Consider the following 15,850-nt stretch of genomic DNA (forward strand, 5'->3'; position numbering starts at 1 on the left):
TATTCCAAAATACACTATACAGTTTTAACTGTTTCCTATAATTGAGTCTCAAATCTTGAAAAGGAAAATTAATGTTTATGTTTTTAAAAATAAAATAATTTAAGCAGTGTCAGGAGTGGAAGATCAAAACCTAAATTGTAGGGAAAGTACAGTGGTCTGATACTGAGAAAGCTCCAGAATTGTTTTGACTTTGATTTTTCTTACAGGCTGACAAGCTGTAGCATTTATCTGACAACAAGAATTGAAGACAGTGATTGCAAGATACATAAAAAAAGATCTGGCCTGAATGGTTTGTGCCTCATATATTTGTGTTTACACTGTCAGATGCACCTGTGCCAAGGGTTGTGCCATTTAAAATAGTTTGTATATTTAAAAATATTATTGTATTTTATTATATATATTATAATCTATATTTATATATTAAAGTATTTTATGTATTTAAAATGTTTCTATATTTTGAAGTAAACTTCAGTGCGTATCAGCCCACGTTTCTCCACACCTGGCTGGCTGTGCAGGCTGCTGCCGGTGTTTTCTCACCCATCAGTCCAGGTGCAGGGCCTGTGGGCAGCATTGAGGGGAACTACAAGGAGGATTTCTTTTTCTTCAATAATCTCACACAGGCCTGCTAAACTTTAGGAATGTTACTAATAACTTTTAGAGAATTACAGAAGCAGGTTCTGTGGCTGAGAATCTTTTTTGCACACTAGCCTTAATAACAGAGTATGTACCATACAAAAACACTATGAAATCCATGCTGAAGCTTTTGAGCATGAAATGCAGGTGCTTGCTGAGGTCCTCACACCTTTACAGTACTGTTTATGTGTGAAGGGTGCAAGGACCAACTCAAAAGCTTTATTTTCTTTGCCTAAAGTTGTAAACCTATTTACAAACGTTTGATGAAAAAGCTGTAACATACATTATTTATCTTAGTTGCAGAATGCAAGCTCCTAGCTTTTCTTTTTTTTGCAATATTTTTCTCTTTTACCTTGGAGGAGGAGTCACTAATGTACTGAATTCAGATCCTCGGTATTCTGCTGGCTGGTATCTATCTTGTGTAATTTACTACATAGTGAATTTAGAGTTCTGAATAGATCTATTTGCCTGTCCTTTTTCCTTTGAAGTTGCAGGTCATACCAAAACAACCGCTGGAATGTTTGTGTAGAATAACAATGGAAAGTATTTTTTTCACTCCTAAATTTGGAACGAAAACAATCGTGTGTACTATACTGTGTGTATCTGTATTATTTATATACAGTCATCAGTACACAGCACTAATTACCCAGAGAATAAAGCCATTGCAAGTGTCTGAGCCCGCCCTACTGCACAGCTGGTGACAAGTATCCTGGGCATTTCCGTACGGAAAACGCGTTTGTCCTGCACAAACAGCACGTACGGGTTGGACATCCGCAGGCTAAATAAAATAAATCCGGAAACAATACAAAACCCGGGCGCTTTAAACTCCTACCCCGGCCAGGCCCCGCCCCGCCAAGATGTCGTCGGCAGCGAGCGGGCGCTTCTTCTGCACGGCGGGTCGCGGGCTGGAGCCTTTCCTGGCGCGGGAGGTGCGGGCGCGGCTCGGCGCCACCGAGGTGAGCGGGGAGCCGGAGCCGCTGGGCACCCGGGCGGTCCGGTCCGGGGGAGCGGGGAGCCGGAGCCGGTGCCTCCCCGGGCGGTCTAATCCGGTCCGGGGGAGCCGGAGCCGGTGACCACCTGGGCGGTCCTCTCCGGTCCGGGTGAGTGGGAAGCTGGAGACGGTGACCACCTGGGCGGTCCGGTCCGACTCAGCAGGGAGCTCGGCGAGCACGGCCCGGGCTGTGCCGCTCCCCGCCACGGCGGGGCTGGCCGAGGTCGGAGGGGCTCACCCGTGGGGGTCGGGGCTGCGCTGCCCGCGGGGCTGGCCGGGGTCCGAGGGGCCCCGGGAGAGTAGCGGAAGGGCTCAGCCGGAGCCGCCCAGCCGGGTCCGACGGGTGTTCTCCCCGGAGGTGGACTGCGTCTCGGGAAAAGTGTTCTTCAGGGCGGCGGCGGGGCTCGGAGAGCTGCGGCGGCTGCGGTCGGGGGAGCGGCTGTTCCTGCTGCTGAAGAAGCACGGCCCGCTGCCAGTGTCCGGGAGCCGAGGTACGGACACGGGCTGCGCGGGAACGGGAAGCCTTGGTTTGAGCCCTGATTATAAAATTGGAGGTGTTTGGTTTTTTACTAGTGGCTGTAGTTCTAATTGATAGTAATCGATTCTGAAGTGTCTTTCACCCACGTGTGTTTTCAACATTTTTTTTTTTTTTACCTGAAAAGGGCTTTTAAATTGTTTTCAATAACTAGCTCCCAGCCTGTGTTCTGCTGGCCCTAAGTGTATGTGTGTATTTTAGAGACTCTCTCCCCTACCCAGCCCCAAAAAAGAGAACACTCCACCCGAAAGCCAAAGTTTAGTTCTGGAGCTCTTGTGTTTATTTTAACTATAAGTCTTATTTCCTTTTTGACTGAGTGAATCTCAACCTATATCTTGTGTCAGTTTACTTAAGTACACAGCTTCCTTCTAAGTCTCAGCTGCTTGGGTCATGCTCTCTGTCAGTGTTGGAGAATTTCAAGTTAGATGGATTAATATCTGCCTGCTGGTGGATTTCTATTTGGAAGATTACCTTCAGCTTTGAGGATGAAATTTGATAATGATTCTAAAATTTTAAGTGAGAGCTGGAAAGACCCTTTATTTTTTTTACCCTGACCAGCTTTGATGTATGTAAGTGAATTGACCTCTCTGTTCTTTGTGCCTCTCTTGTGACGAGCTTAGGACTGCCCACATGTGAAGGCACAGTGATAAATGGGAAGCAGACGTTTTCTTTCCGAAAGAATAAAATTGGTTTTGCCTGAGATGACTCAAAGTAATTCATGTTTGTATCTATCTTTCAATTCTGGAAAGTGTCCTGCACCACTTAATCCTGGGCCAAGTACTTTCTGGGGAGGGTGGCATGGTAGGCTGCTGCTCTGTGCCTGGGAATGACTCTCACAGGTGCTTTTTTCTCCAGCTGCTAATTCTTGTACAGAATTCAACCCTGGTGTGATTTAGTCTTGGTTATGCAGAGCTGGTAATGAGAGGGGTGCCTGTGTGTCTCCTGGTGGGTGCTGAGAGCTCACCTGTGCCTGTGATTCTGGAGTCACACATTATGAAATCTGAACACAGCTGCTGTGAACAGCTGTTCTCAGCTCCTAGGGAAGTGAAGTGCCGAGGCTGAGGTACTTAACCCAAATCTGATTTTTTTCTTCCAGGAAAAATACTTAATGAGATTAAGAGCCTTGTCATTGAGGACCCAAAATACTGGCTGGATATTATCTCTGTTTTGAGAAAGCTTCATGGACACAAGGGGAAAACAGACAATGGCTCTCAAGAAAACACATTGGCTCTGAAGAGAAAGTCAGAAGAAGAGACAAATACTGCAAGTAAAAGGCAGAAAACAGAGCAAGTGAGAGCAATTGTGTCTGAGGAGTGTCAGGTGGGAGCTGGAGAGACCTGTGAGTCATCAGACAGAATGAGCAGACAGGAGTGCTGGATTGAGAGCAGTACTTCCTCAGAATTCCCTTCCAGAGGCAGTGGAGAGGGTCCTGCTGCCAGTGAGGAGCTTAGCTTCAGAGTGTCTTGTCGTTGCAGTGGAGCAATTGCCAGAATACTGACTTCACAGGTATGCTGAGGTACCTGCTTTAAAAGAATTCAGCAAGGGTGAACAGAGATGTGCAGTTTATTTGTCATTTCAGTTGTGTTGTGTCTTCTGGAATAATAAACCGATGTAAGCTTTTTCTGTATTTTCTCAAAAAGCCCTTAACCTGCATTCCCCTTAAACAAGTGGAAATACAGATGCTGTTTTTAATTTCTGTGCACTATTGCCCTTCATGTTTTTCAAATCAATACCTTTTGTTGAGGATAAGCAAAGAGTCTGAGGGTCTGGGCCTGTGGAGGCTGAGGAGTGATTGGATAATTTACAGCTACTTGAAGGGCCATTGTAAAGATCATGGTGCCAGACTCCTCTCAGCTGTGGCAGTCTGGACCAAGGGGTAAAAGCCAGAACTTGCAGCTTCAGTTGTCTCTGGTTGGGTATTGGGGAGGATTTGTTCTTCAGGAATACAGTCCTGGGATGAGTCCTGGGAGAAGTGCAACTTGGTCCTTAGGAAAGAATAGGTGGCATACAGTCCTCCATAGGTCTGTTCTGCCCAGTCCTCTTCCCTTCTGGGCAGGTTTCTCCTAATTGAAGGTTTTTAGATTTTTTTTCCTACTAAGGCTAGTACCTTGGTGAGGTGAGACACATGAGCTTCCCTACAAGGGTGTTTGCCTGAATTTGTGCTATATTTGAACTTCTACTCTGAAGATAATCAGAGCTTCTCATATGTAATGAAAGCATTAAAACTGTGAGGTGTAGTTGTGCATTTGCAGGTTTTCTGTTGGGTAATCTGCCTTAGCGCCATTGGAAGTATTTTGTGCATGTGATTTAAAGTTCCAAAATGATGGCAGTCACAGAATATTCCGAGTTGGATGGGACCCACAAGGATCAAGTGCAGCTCAAGTGAATATTTTGTTGTGACTCAGGACTGGAGCTTCAGCCTCTCCTCTCTCACTGCAGCTGAGCGTTGCTTGTTTGCCATGTGGTGTGTTTGCTTTGGCCCTCACTCACCTGCTCTGCCCTGTTGTACCTTTTCTGCTGTGAATTATTTGAGTTATTCTCTTAGGCATAGACTCTTTATTTTCCCCGGAGTTTCTGAGGGTTGCATATCCGAGGCTGTGTCCTGCAGTTTCCTGAATTCTGTGTTTTTTTACCGCCTGTGACTGTTCTCCCCCTCACAGGAGGTCGGAAGAGCCATTGGCACGGCACTGGTGAAGCAGTGCGGGTGGCATGCTGATCTGCGGGACCCTGACCTGGAGGTAGGGCTACTTGTATGCCTGTGGATGCTTCCAGAGTCACTCAAATTGGTTTTGTTCCCTGCTCCCTTTGCATGTGGGACCATGGCCTCTTCCTGCTGGTCTTTCTGCCCTTGAATTTACCTGGAAATCAGCTGGTGGTGCTGAGCAAAGTGTGTGTGGCCCCGGTGTGTGTGTGCCTTCCAGGGCTCTGGCATGAACCCAGCCTGGCTGTGGGGCCCGTGTGGGAGGGGAAGGATCCTTAGAGGAGTTTCAGGATCCAGCACCCTCACAGACTGCTGAGCTCTGACTGTGTGAACATGGAACTCACCTGAGCCATAGGCTGCCTGTGGACGGATCCCCAGAGGAGGAGGATCCAGCACCTGACAAGGCTGCTGGGCTCTGACTGTGAACATGGAACTCACCTGAGCTGTGGGCTGTCAGTGGCTTCTAGAGGGGAGGGAAGCAGGCAGCGTGGGCTGTTCTCAAGGAGCTGGACTGGAGAATGCCAAAGGAAGAGCCTCCCCCAGGCCTGTCTGTGACAAGCAGCTCCCTTACTGCAGCCCAGCTTGTCCCCGGACACCTCCCAGAGAACTCCTTGCTCCTGACAAAGAGCATTTCTCCAGGGATGTTTGTCCATCCCTGCTCTTGGCTTGTGGAAGCTGCTCTCAGCTCTGATGCTGAGAGATCCCAGACCAGAAACTCTGGGTTTGTTTACTGGCACTGGTTTTCCCACACTGAACACTATGTACAGCTTTGGTGAGACTCACGTGCACCTCCTGTTCGTGCCCATATTTTTTCTCTGAAGCTGTTCAGGTGCTGGGGACTGGGATTTTTCAGCAGTATCTTGTTTCCCTTTGTGCTTTCTCGGGTCAGGGATTGCAGTTATGCAATACCTGCTGGGGAGCTCAGTCTTCTTTTGGGATGCTCTCTATGGGACAGCAGAACAATTTCTTGTAGCTGCCTGCATTTCTGGAATGATTACTGACATGTAACTTCTATCTGAATTGCCCCTTAGTAGCAGTAGTGGGGGTAATGGTGGGGTTATTTGTTGGTGATGTTGTCTGTTTTGGGTTTTTTTGTTTGGTGGTGTTTGGGTTTTCTTGGGTTTTTTTTTGTGGGTTTTTTTTTTTGATGGTTAGATTTTTTTTGTTTGGGTTTTGTATTGGTTTTTTTCATTTTTATTTATTTTGTTGCTAGTACACAGGGAATAATATTCTCCCACTTGTAGTAAATGGATTTATAATTCAAAATTCCCATGCTGTGTTAAGAAAAAATAGCCCCCCCTTATGAATTCAAGTGCTTGCTGATGGATTCCTGGCTGACAAAATCCCTTTCAGCTTGATTAAGCATTAAATAATCTTTAAAGTGGCATTCAGATAATCTAGTGGGATTTCTTCCAATTTATTGTTATTGTTTATAGTGTCCATTCTTGTTCTTAAAAACTGAAATCAGAAGTTTGTAGAAGCATCTGTGTCTGGGTTAAATGAGTTAAAGCTATTGTTTTGTCAATTTGAGACTTTGAAATATTTGGGTTGATTTTTTTGTCCTCTTTTAGATCTTTGTACATCTTAATGACATTCAGTCTGTGGTCGGGATTCCTCTTTTCAGGTAAGTATTCTCCCCACCAGATTTGTCCTGGCAGTATCAGAGCAGGCAGGATTTGTAAATCTTGCTGTCCACCATGAGTATTTATCTTTTGGTTTGGTCATCACTGTTGTCAAATTAGTCTTGTGATCTGCCTGGGTTTTAAATGAACACACAGACCAGGCTTGGCAGTTGCCGAAGACCACCGTAGGTTGCGGGGTGGCTTTGTGTGGTGGGAAAACTGCTCCTCCAAGCCATGCTTCCAAAGAGAGGCTCAGTAGTCTCTTGTTGTCTGGTCTCATGGTTGTTTATTGCAAGTTATCTAAAAGATTTTCTTCTCGGGCTGCTGTGGTTTGCTCAGCAGCTCAGGCAAAGGCACACACACCCCTGACATCCTCTCTGTCTCCCATCTTCTTCTCTCTCCCTGCCCCTGGGCTGCTGTTATCTTTTATGTGGTACATTACGTGTTACATGTTTACAGTTTTTCCCCAATACCTACTACCTATATTAAATGGTGCTTTTCTACTCTAAACCAATCTGTGAGTGCCAACATCACCAAGAACATGGAGGTAAGGAAGAAGAAAGAGGGAGGACAGGGCAGGCCCAAATCCCTCCATCTTAAAACCTCTGACCCCCATGTACAAAACCAAAACCTCCCTGTACAGCATTCAAAAATTCTTCCCTTTACTTTGTGACTACTTCTACTATAACATGTAAACTTTTGTGACTTCTTATTCTTCCTGCAAGGTTGGTAAATCATTCCACGGCTCAAATCCAAAATCACAGCTGTTTCCAGCTGCCTGCCAGGATCTCAAATGCTTCTGACCTAGACCCAGAACCTCCAAAAATGTCTGAGGGACATTTTGAGTTTCAACAGGCAGTGAGTTATGGTTAAAAGCAGACGTCTCTGTCTCTCAGGAGATCTGTGCAGTTCATTTGTTCCTTGACATTACATGGGCTTTGCTGAGTGGTTCTGCTGCTGTTTAAGTTAATTATTTTGGTTTTTTGTTGTCTGCAGGCTGCCATTGGCAAACAGAGAGTATATCAGAACAGCAGGACTGCGGTCGACAGTGGCATGGGCCATGGCATCTCTGGCTGAAATCAGGGTCAGTGAATGTTCCTTGCCAAGAAATGGGTCCTGAATGAAGGAAGGGGGTGCTGCTCATGGGGGCTCGAAAGGAGTGGGGCAATTACAATGCCTGATTCAATGAGAAGGAGTGGGGTGATTTCAGTGCCTCATTCTCCCCATTCACTGGGAAGGAGTGGGGTGATTTCAGTGCCCCATTCCCTAGTGAATGTGGACAGGTTCTGCCATGCCTGTGAGGAATGTGCTGTCACCTGCAGTTCAGCCAGGTGTCTGCTGTAATTCCAGGTGCTTCTCAGCAGAGCTAATCCTTGGACAGAACCCTAATCCTTGGACAGGTACATGTCTCAGTGGCAAGATTTTTTTCTGCTGTTCAGTAATAATGAGAAAATGAAACCTTGTTTGGTGTTGTTTTCCAAGGAAATGTGACCTCTTCTCACAGATTAATTTGGTACTAATGTCTGTCTGCAGTCCACTTGTAATATTTCCTCTTGACTGTCACCTCAGGGCTGTCTGCAGTGAAGCTATTGGTGCTTTTTACCATATTCCCTAACAGGCGAGTTTGGCCTGGGATTACCAGAGAATATTGTTAACCTGTGCTGGATTCAGTGGGATTGTGCACATCCCTCTGGGATTGTTAACCTATGCTGAGTTCAGAGGGATTGAGCTCTGTCCTGAGGAATCTGTCTTGCTGGGGATGCAGTAACCCCTCTGTTTCTGCAGGCTGGTGCCCTTGTGCTGGATCCCATGTGTGGGCTTGGAACAATCCTGCTGGAGGCTGCCAAGGAGTGGCCTGTGAGTATCCCAGTCTCAGCTTCTGGACCTCTGCAGGGAAACTGGTACTTGTGGGACAGGGTTTTCTCTCTGCCAGTTAGGCCAAAGCCCATTGCTGGCTAGAAAGGTGAAACCAAACCAGTCTTTCTAGGCAGCTGCTAGAAGTGTTTCAGTGCAAAGGTTCCCCCAGATGAACATGTCCTGCAGGGTGGGTGCAGCTGGTGATTCCCACTGCAGAGTTTGTGTGAGACAGCCACAAGCTTGTGAAGCTTCCTGGACTTGTCCTGAGGTCGGAGGAGTTGGTATCATGGGACACTCGTCAGCATTAGGGACAGTGGGGCTGGCTGTATCTAGCTGGGATCGTGCTGTTAGGATATGCTCTTGATATTTCTATCATTTCAAGTGTCTTGAGTAGACCAGAACATTAAAGGAATGGAGACAGCACATACTTCTGAACATTAATATTTCCGAACATTAAAGGCGTGGAGGCAGCATATACTTCCTCTGTTCCTTTACTGTCTAGATTGTGAATTGCTCTGTGTAACAACAGCAGGTGTCCCAGGAAGGGGACTGCCTTCTAAGAGCTCTGCAACAAGGCAGTTCTGAGAAGGGTTTATAAAATAAGTATCTCGAGTGTTAACAAAATTACTCCTCTCTTTCTCTGGACAGGAAGCCTATTACTGGGGTGCTGATATAAGTGACTCGCAGTTAGAGGGTGCAGATGGCAATATCAGAGCTGCATGTTTCATGGACAAGATTGAGCTGCTGAAAGCTTCTGTGAAAGGTATGTCTGTAGGCTTTCCAGGTGATTTGTTTCTGGGATTGTACAGGTAGGTTCTCTTGAGGTGATATGTTGCGGAGCTAACTCCCAACAAATACCTGGGTGGTGGCTCTGGTGGTGGTGCTAGTGAAGGGATAATTATTTGTTCTTCCTCCCTGCTGCCTGCACCTGGAACTTTGATAAGAATGAAGTCAGCATAAAAATTACAATTGTCTGGCATGGACAGTAGTCTCTCTTCATGGTAAATGTGTGATTTACCACCACAATACCACAAAGAGTATGAACCATGTGAGTGTTCTTTGTATCTTAGTGGAACACAGCCAGGACAAATCCAAATGAAATGCAGCCTGTAGCTTAAATTTACTAGGTGAGTAATGGTGAGAACTCATTAAGCTGAGCTGAATTGTTCATGTTTTGCAGTAGGAGTATTTTGAATGATGATGCTTTTCTCCTCTAAGAGGGAATCTGTTTGCTTTTAATTTACAGGCTAGTCTGTAGAGAAGGGATCATTTCATGACCTTATTCTGGACTTCAGAGGCTAAATTATGCATATATGAAATCCACGACAGGCAAGCTGGCTGTTTTTCCCTGTGCACAAGTGATGAAGTGCACATTTTTTTTTTTTTTACCTTGCAGTATTTATTTCTTACTGGAATGGTAAGAAATATTATTTGTTTTTCTATTAAAATGTAGGTTTATTTCTCTCTTAAAAGCTGTGTTTGACTTTGGTTTCTAGGATAATGGAAGGTACTTGGCTGTCAGGTTTTCTAAACTGAACAAGCTGGTGTCTTCATCACTGGTCAGAAGCTGTTACTTCTGCGTGTCTTGAGCAGGGCTGTAGGTGTTGTGTCCTTTCATCTGCAGATAAAATTGATACTCAATTGTTGTGCTGCAAGTGTTGACCCAAGAATGGTCCAGGAAGCATCTCCAGCTAGTTGTAGAAAAGTTGGCATAGAATCTCAGCAGAGTTTTGGTGAGGAAGGACTGTTGGGAGTCTTTAGTCCTGCTGTCTGCTCAGGGCTGTGTCCAGTCAGTTTGGAGCACCCTGAGGGATGGAGGGACCCCCAGGATCTGAGGAGAGGGTCTCAGCCTGGCCTGCACAACCTGGCACAGGATGGATGGAATCCCAGGATCTAAGGAGGGGTCTCAGCCTGCCTGCACAGCCTGGCACGTGGCTGACCTTCATCACCACAGGCACAGTGCTGCATCTTCCTGAGGGGAGTTGACCTCAGCTGGGATGCAGAAGCTCTAAGGTGACACTTCAATGGCACGAGCTGTGACAGAATCCAAGTGATGCTGGCTGTAACTAGATTCCTGGGGGGAGAAAAGGGGGATGGAGAGGCATATGGGGCGATTCCTTGCCGTACGTACATGTGCACTTGAACATTTGCACTGAATAAAGTGCTCAAAAACTTAGCTCTTCTTTTGTGTTTTCCTGAATGATTTTCATGTTGAAGATGTGCTGAGTGTTGAGAGGCCACAGTTAATTTGGGACCATGTAGTGCCCTATAGGAGAGTCTTGCTGCAGGGGCAGACATCCTCAGGAGTGAAGATTCTGCAGACTGAACCATGCTGCCACACATTTGTCTCCTCCCCGTCTGCAGACGGGTGGTGGCTCCATGGTGGAGTTTCTGAGGACAAGTGCAGAAGGAGCTGTGCACCTGCATAACCCAAAATGTGGGTTATGTGAATCTGCATAACCCAAACAGCTGGCAGGCAGTGTTGAAGGGGGAACAGGGGCATAGCTGCTGTGCATTTTTCACACAGTCAGAGATAAATAAAGACCTGCCTTTATTCTGCAGCACTGCCATTGCCTTCAGAAAGCTTTGACAGCGTTATTTCGGATATTCCATTTGGGAAGAAGTTCAAGACCACAAGTGATGCCCAGCTCCTGCCAGATATTCTCCAGGAAATGCAGAGGTATGTGTGGCCTTTGGCACGCTCAGGGTTTGATGGAAGTGCCATGGCAGTTTGTGATTTGAGCATTCAGTCAGCTTCAGATCTGCTTTATTCCATGGTCTCCAGCTCTGTAGTGTGACCCTGCAGGCTGTGGCAGTCTCGGCCCTTTACTTGTCCCTTGGAGGCTGTTGTGTTGTGTCTCACCAGCAGTGAGTGCTGATGGCAGCACAGCTTCCAGAGGAGGATCCTGTGTAAGCCATGCCCGCAAATCCTCTTTGCAAGGCATGATGGTGGAATGTTTCTGAGCCACACTCCAAAGTGTGGGAGCAAGAAGAAAGAGGAGAGGCCTACCAGGACAAAGTTAAAGCATAGCCCGGCAAATTACGCTATAATCATTTTTCAGCTGAGGCCTGCATGTATAAAATCATAGTCTTTCCTTTTTGAGGTCACAGCCAAGCTTTGACCAGCCTGCCTTGGCAGGAAGTATCTCAGACAAGAAGTAGTATGCATTGTCCTTGCTGTCCAGAAATGCCTCATTAGCAGCCTGGGTTGGTTTTAGGTGTGTTCTTTCATCTCTCACCGTGTCATTTGGTGGCAAAGGTGGGCCAAGGTGATAGCTGGGCTGCTTCTAATATACAGGTCAAGCCATCTTCCCCTCTATTTCTTGCCTGAACAGAAGCCTGTTCTCTAGGACTGCTCTTCAGTGGGTGTTGATCTCACTCAGCCAATGTGGGAAAACGGTGGATAAGGTGGCATGGCTCCATGGAGTGATGTGGCAATCTTACCATGCTTGTCTTCTGGCCTTATTTGCTCTGTTGGTCCATCCTAAGTAAAATATTCCCTTTGGAAGGTGGAGATGAGGAAGGGGCCATTACCATGAGAGCTTCATCAGTAAAACTGTACAAACCACTTGCTGTAAACTGAGTCAGGATAGTATTTTTTTCCCCTCTTTCAAAGCCATATGTAATGCTAGGACATATACCTAGAAAAATTAATTGTAAGCAATGGTTAATTTTCCTCTGCTTCCTGAGTTTGCAAGGCATTAAGGATCAGTGGAACAGGGAAAGGGCAGGCCTTTTAAAGTTTCCAAAAGGAAGGGCCAGTTTCAGACTTGCCCTACTAATCTGAGCAGCCCTTGCTGCACTGGGAGGCAAGGGTTCCTTTGCAATCTCCAAAAACCCTGGGCTTGATGGTTTCAATCCTTGGAACAATGCTGAGGGGGGTAAAAAAGAAGTCCCTCTTCCCTGCTAACCCAATAGAAAGAACTGCTAACATCAGAAATGTTTTGGAGTCAGGACAGGGTCTTATGTTCTCCCATTTAGAAAGAGGTAGGAAGATCTGGGATTTAAATTCCCCTTGGAGGTGCAGCTCACTGAGCTGAGCTGTGACATGTTCAGGTGTTTCATTGAATGCAGGTGGCATCTGAAGTGTCAGCAGTGGCAAAGTTCTGCACAAGCAAAGGGATGCCAGGAGGGATCAACACCTAACCTTTCTTTTTCCTGTGATTGCCAGAGTGCTTCGTGTTGGAGGGACCCTGGTGTTGCTGCTGAGCCAGGAGCTCCACAGACGCATGGATGGTTTGACTAGGTGTGCAGGAGGTGACCTTGCTGATGGTGACAGTGGAGCAGCCCCTGCACAAGCCTTGGATGGTTTGACCAGGTGTGCTGAAGGTGCCTCTGCTGATGGTGACAGTGGAGCAGCCCCGAGCGTGTATGGGAATTCGTCTTCCTTGGCACAGGGAGGTGGAGAACCCATTATCTACAGACATTTTGGGTCTCTGCTGCCAGAGGATGTCTATGCCATTAGCCTTGGCAAGACTGATGCTTTCATACACAAATACAGGAAGGTGTCTGCTGCTGGGAGCAGCAGAACTGGGACTGGGAGCTGTCCAAATACTGGGACACTCCCTGGAACTGGGAGCTCTGGGCTGAAGGAACTTGAATCCTGAGAGGCTTCAGGAGCAGCAGGGCAGGACTCAGAGGAGCTCTGCTGATGCAGACAAACCCACTGCCATCCCTTAGATTGCCTCACATTCTGTGGATGTCCCAAGACACTGTGCTGTTCCCTCCTCGGTTTTTAGGAGAGGTGGAAGATGCCAGTTCTACTGTATTGGATACAGTGAAAGAGGATATAGTCTGTTGTAATGTGGCAGAGTCTTCAAATCCTTGTTTAGGCAAAGCTGCTCAGTATTGGGAGGGGTTTCTGTGGGAGAGAAAGTCTTTATTTGCAGAACTGCAAACCACATGTGGTAGCCCTTGATCTTCGGGCTGCCCACTCCAGCTATTAATTTTAAAGTAATATTTACAGCTTTGTCTGTTCTAACTATTCTTAGTGTTCAGGTTGTTCTTATGTGGAGGATAGGTGAGCCCCCTGAGATGCTGAACAGGAAGGGAGGACAGAAGGAGAAGAAGCAGCACTGACAACTCCAAGCTGGCGCTGGAGTTGCAGCCAGTCCTGGGCCCCGGGCCCCGACTGTTTTGTGTGTCCTGCGTCCTCCCTACCCTGCCTCTCCCCCTCTCTTCTGCACTTTTGTGACCCATTTTTTTCTTCACTGTACCTCTTCTTTTCTCTTGATTCTTCTGTCCTATCAAAATAGGGCTTTTAGAACTGTATCAGCAATAAAGAAAGGGCCTGGGGCAGTACTGAAATCACTCTCCTTTGGGTTTTAGCATCCTTTGTACAAAGGCTGAGATAGCAAAAACCAAAAATCATTGCACATTTTCTGTGAGAACTAAACATAAAGACTTCTCACTGCTTTCCTAAGCCATGTCAATCTGTAGGAGCACTGGAGGCCTTTTGGGAAGGGAAAATTAGGATAAAATACTTAATACATTTCTGTATTCTTCTGTGTCAAGCTTTTGACTGGAGATCGCCTTAAAAAACAGAGTTGGGTTTAATAATGTTTTGTTGACTTCAGCACAGTTTCTCTCAAATGTTTTTACTGAGAAAAGTATAAAATGGGACTATGTTTGCATTTCCAAACACACTTTCCTGTCCTAAAATATCTTGTAGTTGTTAATGTGTATTTTTGCAGCTGTACAGTCTATGATAAAGACTTTCTTTTGAAACTCAGTGGCATTTTAGACTAAAGCAAACTTTGTTATTTAAGGGTAGGGTTTGGGGGGTCGTTTGTGTGTTTTTGTTCAGGTTTCTGGTTTTGGTTTTGTTTCATTTGGCTTGGTTTTATTTACACTGAGCATATCAAAGAATAATGTGTAATTGTAGTTAGAAATTGTTACTTTTTAAAGAACAATTACTTTGAACTCTGGTTAACTATATTTATCTAGTGTGGTTCAGTATTCTTCAACCATTGTGTTTACAAAAACATTTAGAAATGTCTTGGTGAGAATTTTTGCTTTGGTATTTTAGCAGAAAGCAGTTTAGGCCGCCTGTGAGACTTTGTTACCTTGCCCATGAGACATGGAAGGATGCTTTTGTGTTGTCCTGACAAGTTCTTTTTGTGTATTGTGGTGCCTTTACCTATGTCCTAAGGCTACTTTTGGTCCCTTTTTTGTTGTTTGTTTTTTGGTTTTTGTGGTTTTTTGGTTTTTTTTTGTATGAAAACTGCTTTTTCTAGTCTTGCAACAACAACTAAAAAGGAATGTGAATGGCACTTGCAGTGCTAATTGTCAGACTGACCCTCATTGTTTGTAAGTGCTGAATTCCTGGAGGCAATGAACTGATGTCTTCAGTCTGTTGCTTTTTGAGGTTGTTTGATGCTTTGTGGTTTACAGTGATGAGACCTGAAAATAATGATGTGTGCCCTGTAGTCATACCAACACTGAAAATTTTCCAGGTGTTCCTTCTACGTTTATTTCTGCTGAATTGCGTTCCATAGAAAAACACATCCTAAAGAAACATCTATGTGTGAAATTCTGAGACCTGCTGTAAGTCTAGATTAATTCTTCTGTAATCACTTGGATCATACATTATCATATATAGCAGTCATACAGAAATAAGAGAGCTGTTCTTCACAAAACTCTTTTTCTGAGGAATGACAGCAAAGTTTTCTGTACTTTATTAAAGCAAGTCAACTACAAGTACAAATGAATACATACATTTATATCAGTACTTAAGGATACTAAAATATATGCAGCTGATTAGAGATCATTCTTTGCAAGAAATTAGAAGTAAGCCCAGACCTTTGCAAATATTTGTCCTTGAATGATGTATACTCTCTAGAAATTGGATACATTAAAATTACATTTTAGCAACAGTACAGTTATGGTAATTTGCTGTGTTCACAGAATATAAAAAAGCAGACTAAATAGCTTCTCAGTACCTTTTGATATTGGATAAAGGTCTGTGTTATATATGCAAGAATATAATTTTAAATGCTAATGCCATTATGTTATCACAATTATTTTAGCCTGGAGAGTAATAGATGAAAACTGATTTATCAGGGATTTTACAGTCAGGAGGTGTAGTTTAACCAGAAGTGAGGTAATTACAGATACATCCCAAGCTGCATGTTATGAGCTTATAATTAGTCTTCTTTGAATAGCAGATTATGAGACATACTTGGTTTGTTACATATTGCCATTCAAAATATCCTAGTATTAAATATAGATAATAATGTTATTACCGGCACACTGTGCTTGTGTAACTGTGGGCATCAGCATGTCTGAAATAAATACAGAATTTCTGCTCATGCTCATTTATGTATTAGAACCTGTAAAGTGCCTCATTTTTGTATACAGAAAACCATATTTGTATATAAATGGATTTTAGAATAAAAATATATCTATTCTATACAAGGTTTTAGAATATAAGAAATTATATGGAGGCCTCTTCTGGAGGGGGGCTGTATGTAAGTAAATGGCATTATTAAAGCAACACCCTGCAGTCTGGA

The 15,850-nt window shown here is 44.9% G+C and overlaps 1 protein-coding gene across 1 annotated transcript; it reads left to right on the forward strand.

The window, feature by feature from the left end:
- The first annotated feature begins 1,449 nt into the window (after positions 1–1,449).
- On the forward strand, positions 1,450–15,850 carry THUMPD2 (THUMP domain 2 tRNA and snRNA guanosine methyltransferase). The gene is made up of 10 exons (XM_030261194.4): positions 1,450–1,589; positions 1,983–2,115; positions 3,256–3,665; positions 4,820–4,897; positions 6,432–6,484; positions 7,479–7,566; positions 8,268–8,339; positions 8,988–9,102; positions 10,902–11,019; positions 12,511–15,850. Exons 1-10 carry the CDS (start codon positions 1,491–1,493, stop codon positions 12,944–12,946), a joined length of 1,602 nt encoding a protein of 533 aa, XP_030117054.4. The 5' UTR covers positions 1,450–1,490; the 3' UTR covers positions 12,947–15,850.

The sequence above is a fragment of the Taeniopygia guttata genome, chromosome 2 (assembly GCF_048771995.1).
Source record: "Taeniopygia guttata chromosome 2, bTaeGut7.mat, whole genome shotgun sequence".
Lineage (NCBI taxonomy): Eukaryota > Metazoa > Chordata > Aves > Passeriformes > Estrildidae > Taeniopygia > Taeniopygia guttata.

What these genes read in the sequence shown, in the direction of transcription:
- THUMPD2 (XM_030261194.4), top strand. Translation starts at nt 1,491, where the DNA reads ATGTCGTCGGCAGCGAGCGGGCGCTTCTTCTGCACGGCGGGTCGCGGG. An exon ending in TGCGGGACCCTGACCTGGAG is followed by an intron (nt 4,898 to 6,431) that starts GTAGGGCTACTT and finishes GTCCTCTTTTAG; the next exon opens with ATCTTTGTACATCTTAATGA. An exon ending in ATTCTCCAGGAAATGCAGAG is followed by an intron (nt 11,020 to 12,510) that starts GTATGTGTGGCC and finishes TGTGATTGCCAG; the next exon opens with AGTGCTTCGTGTTGGAGGGA.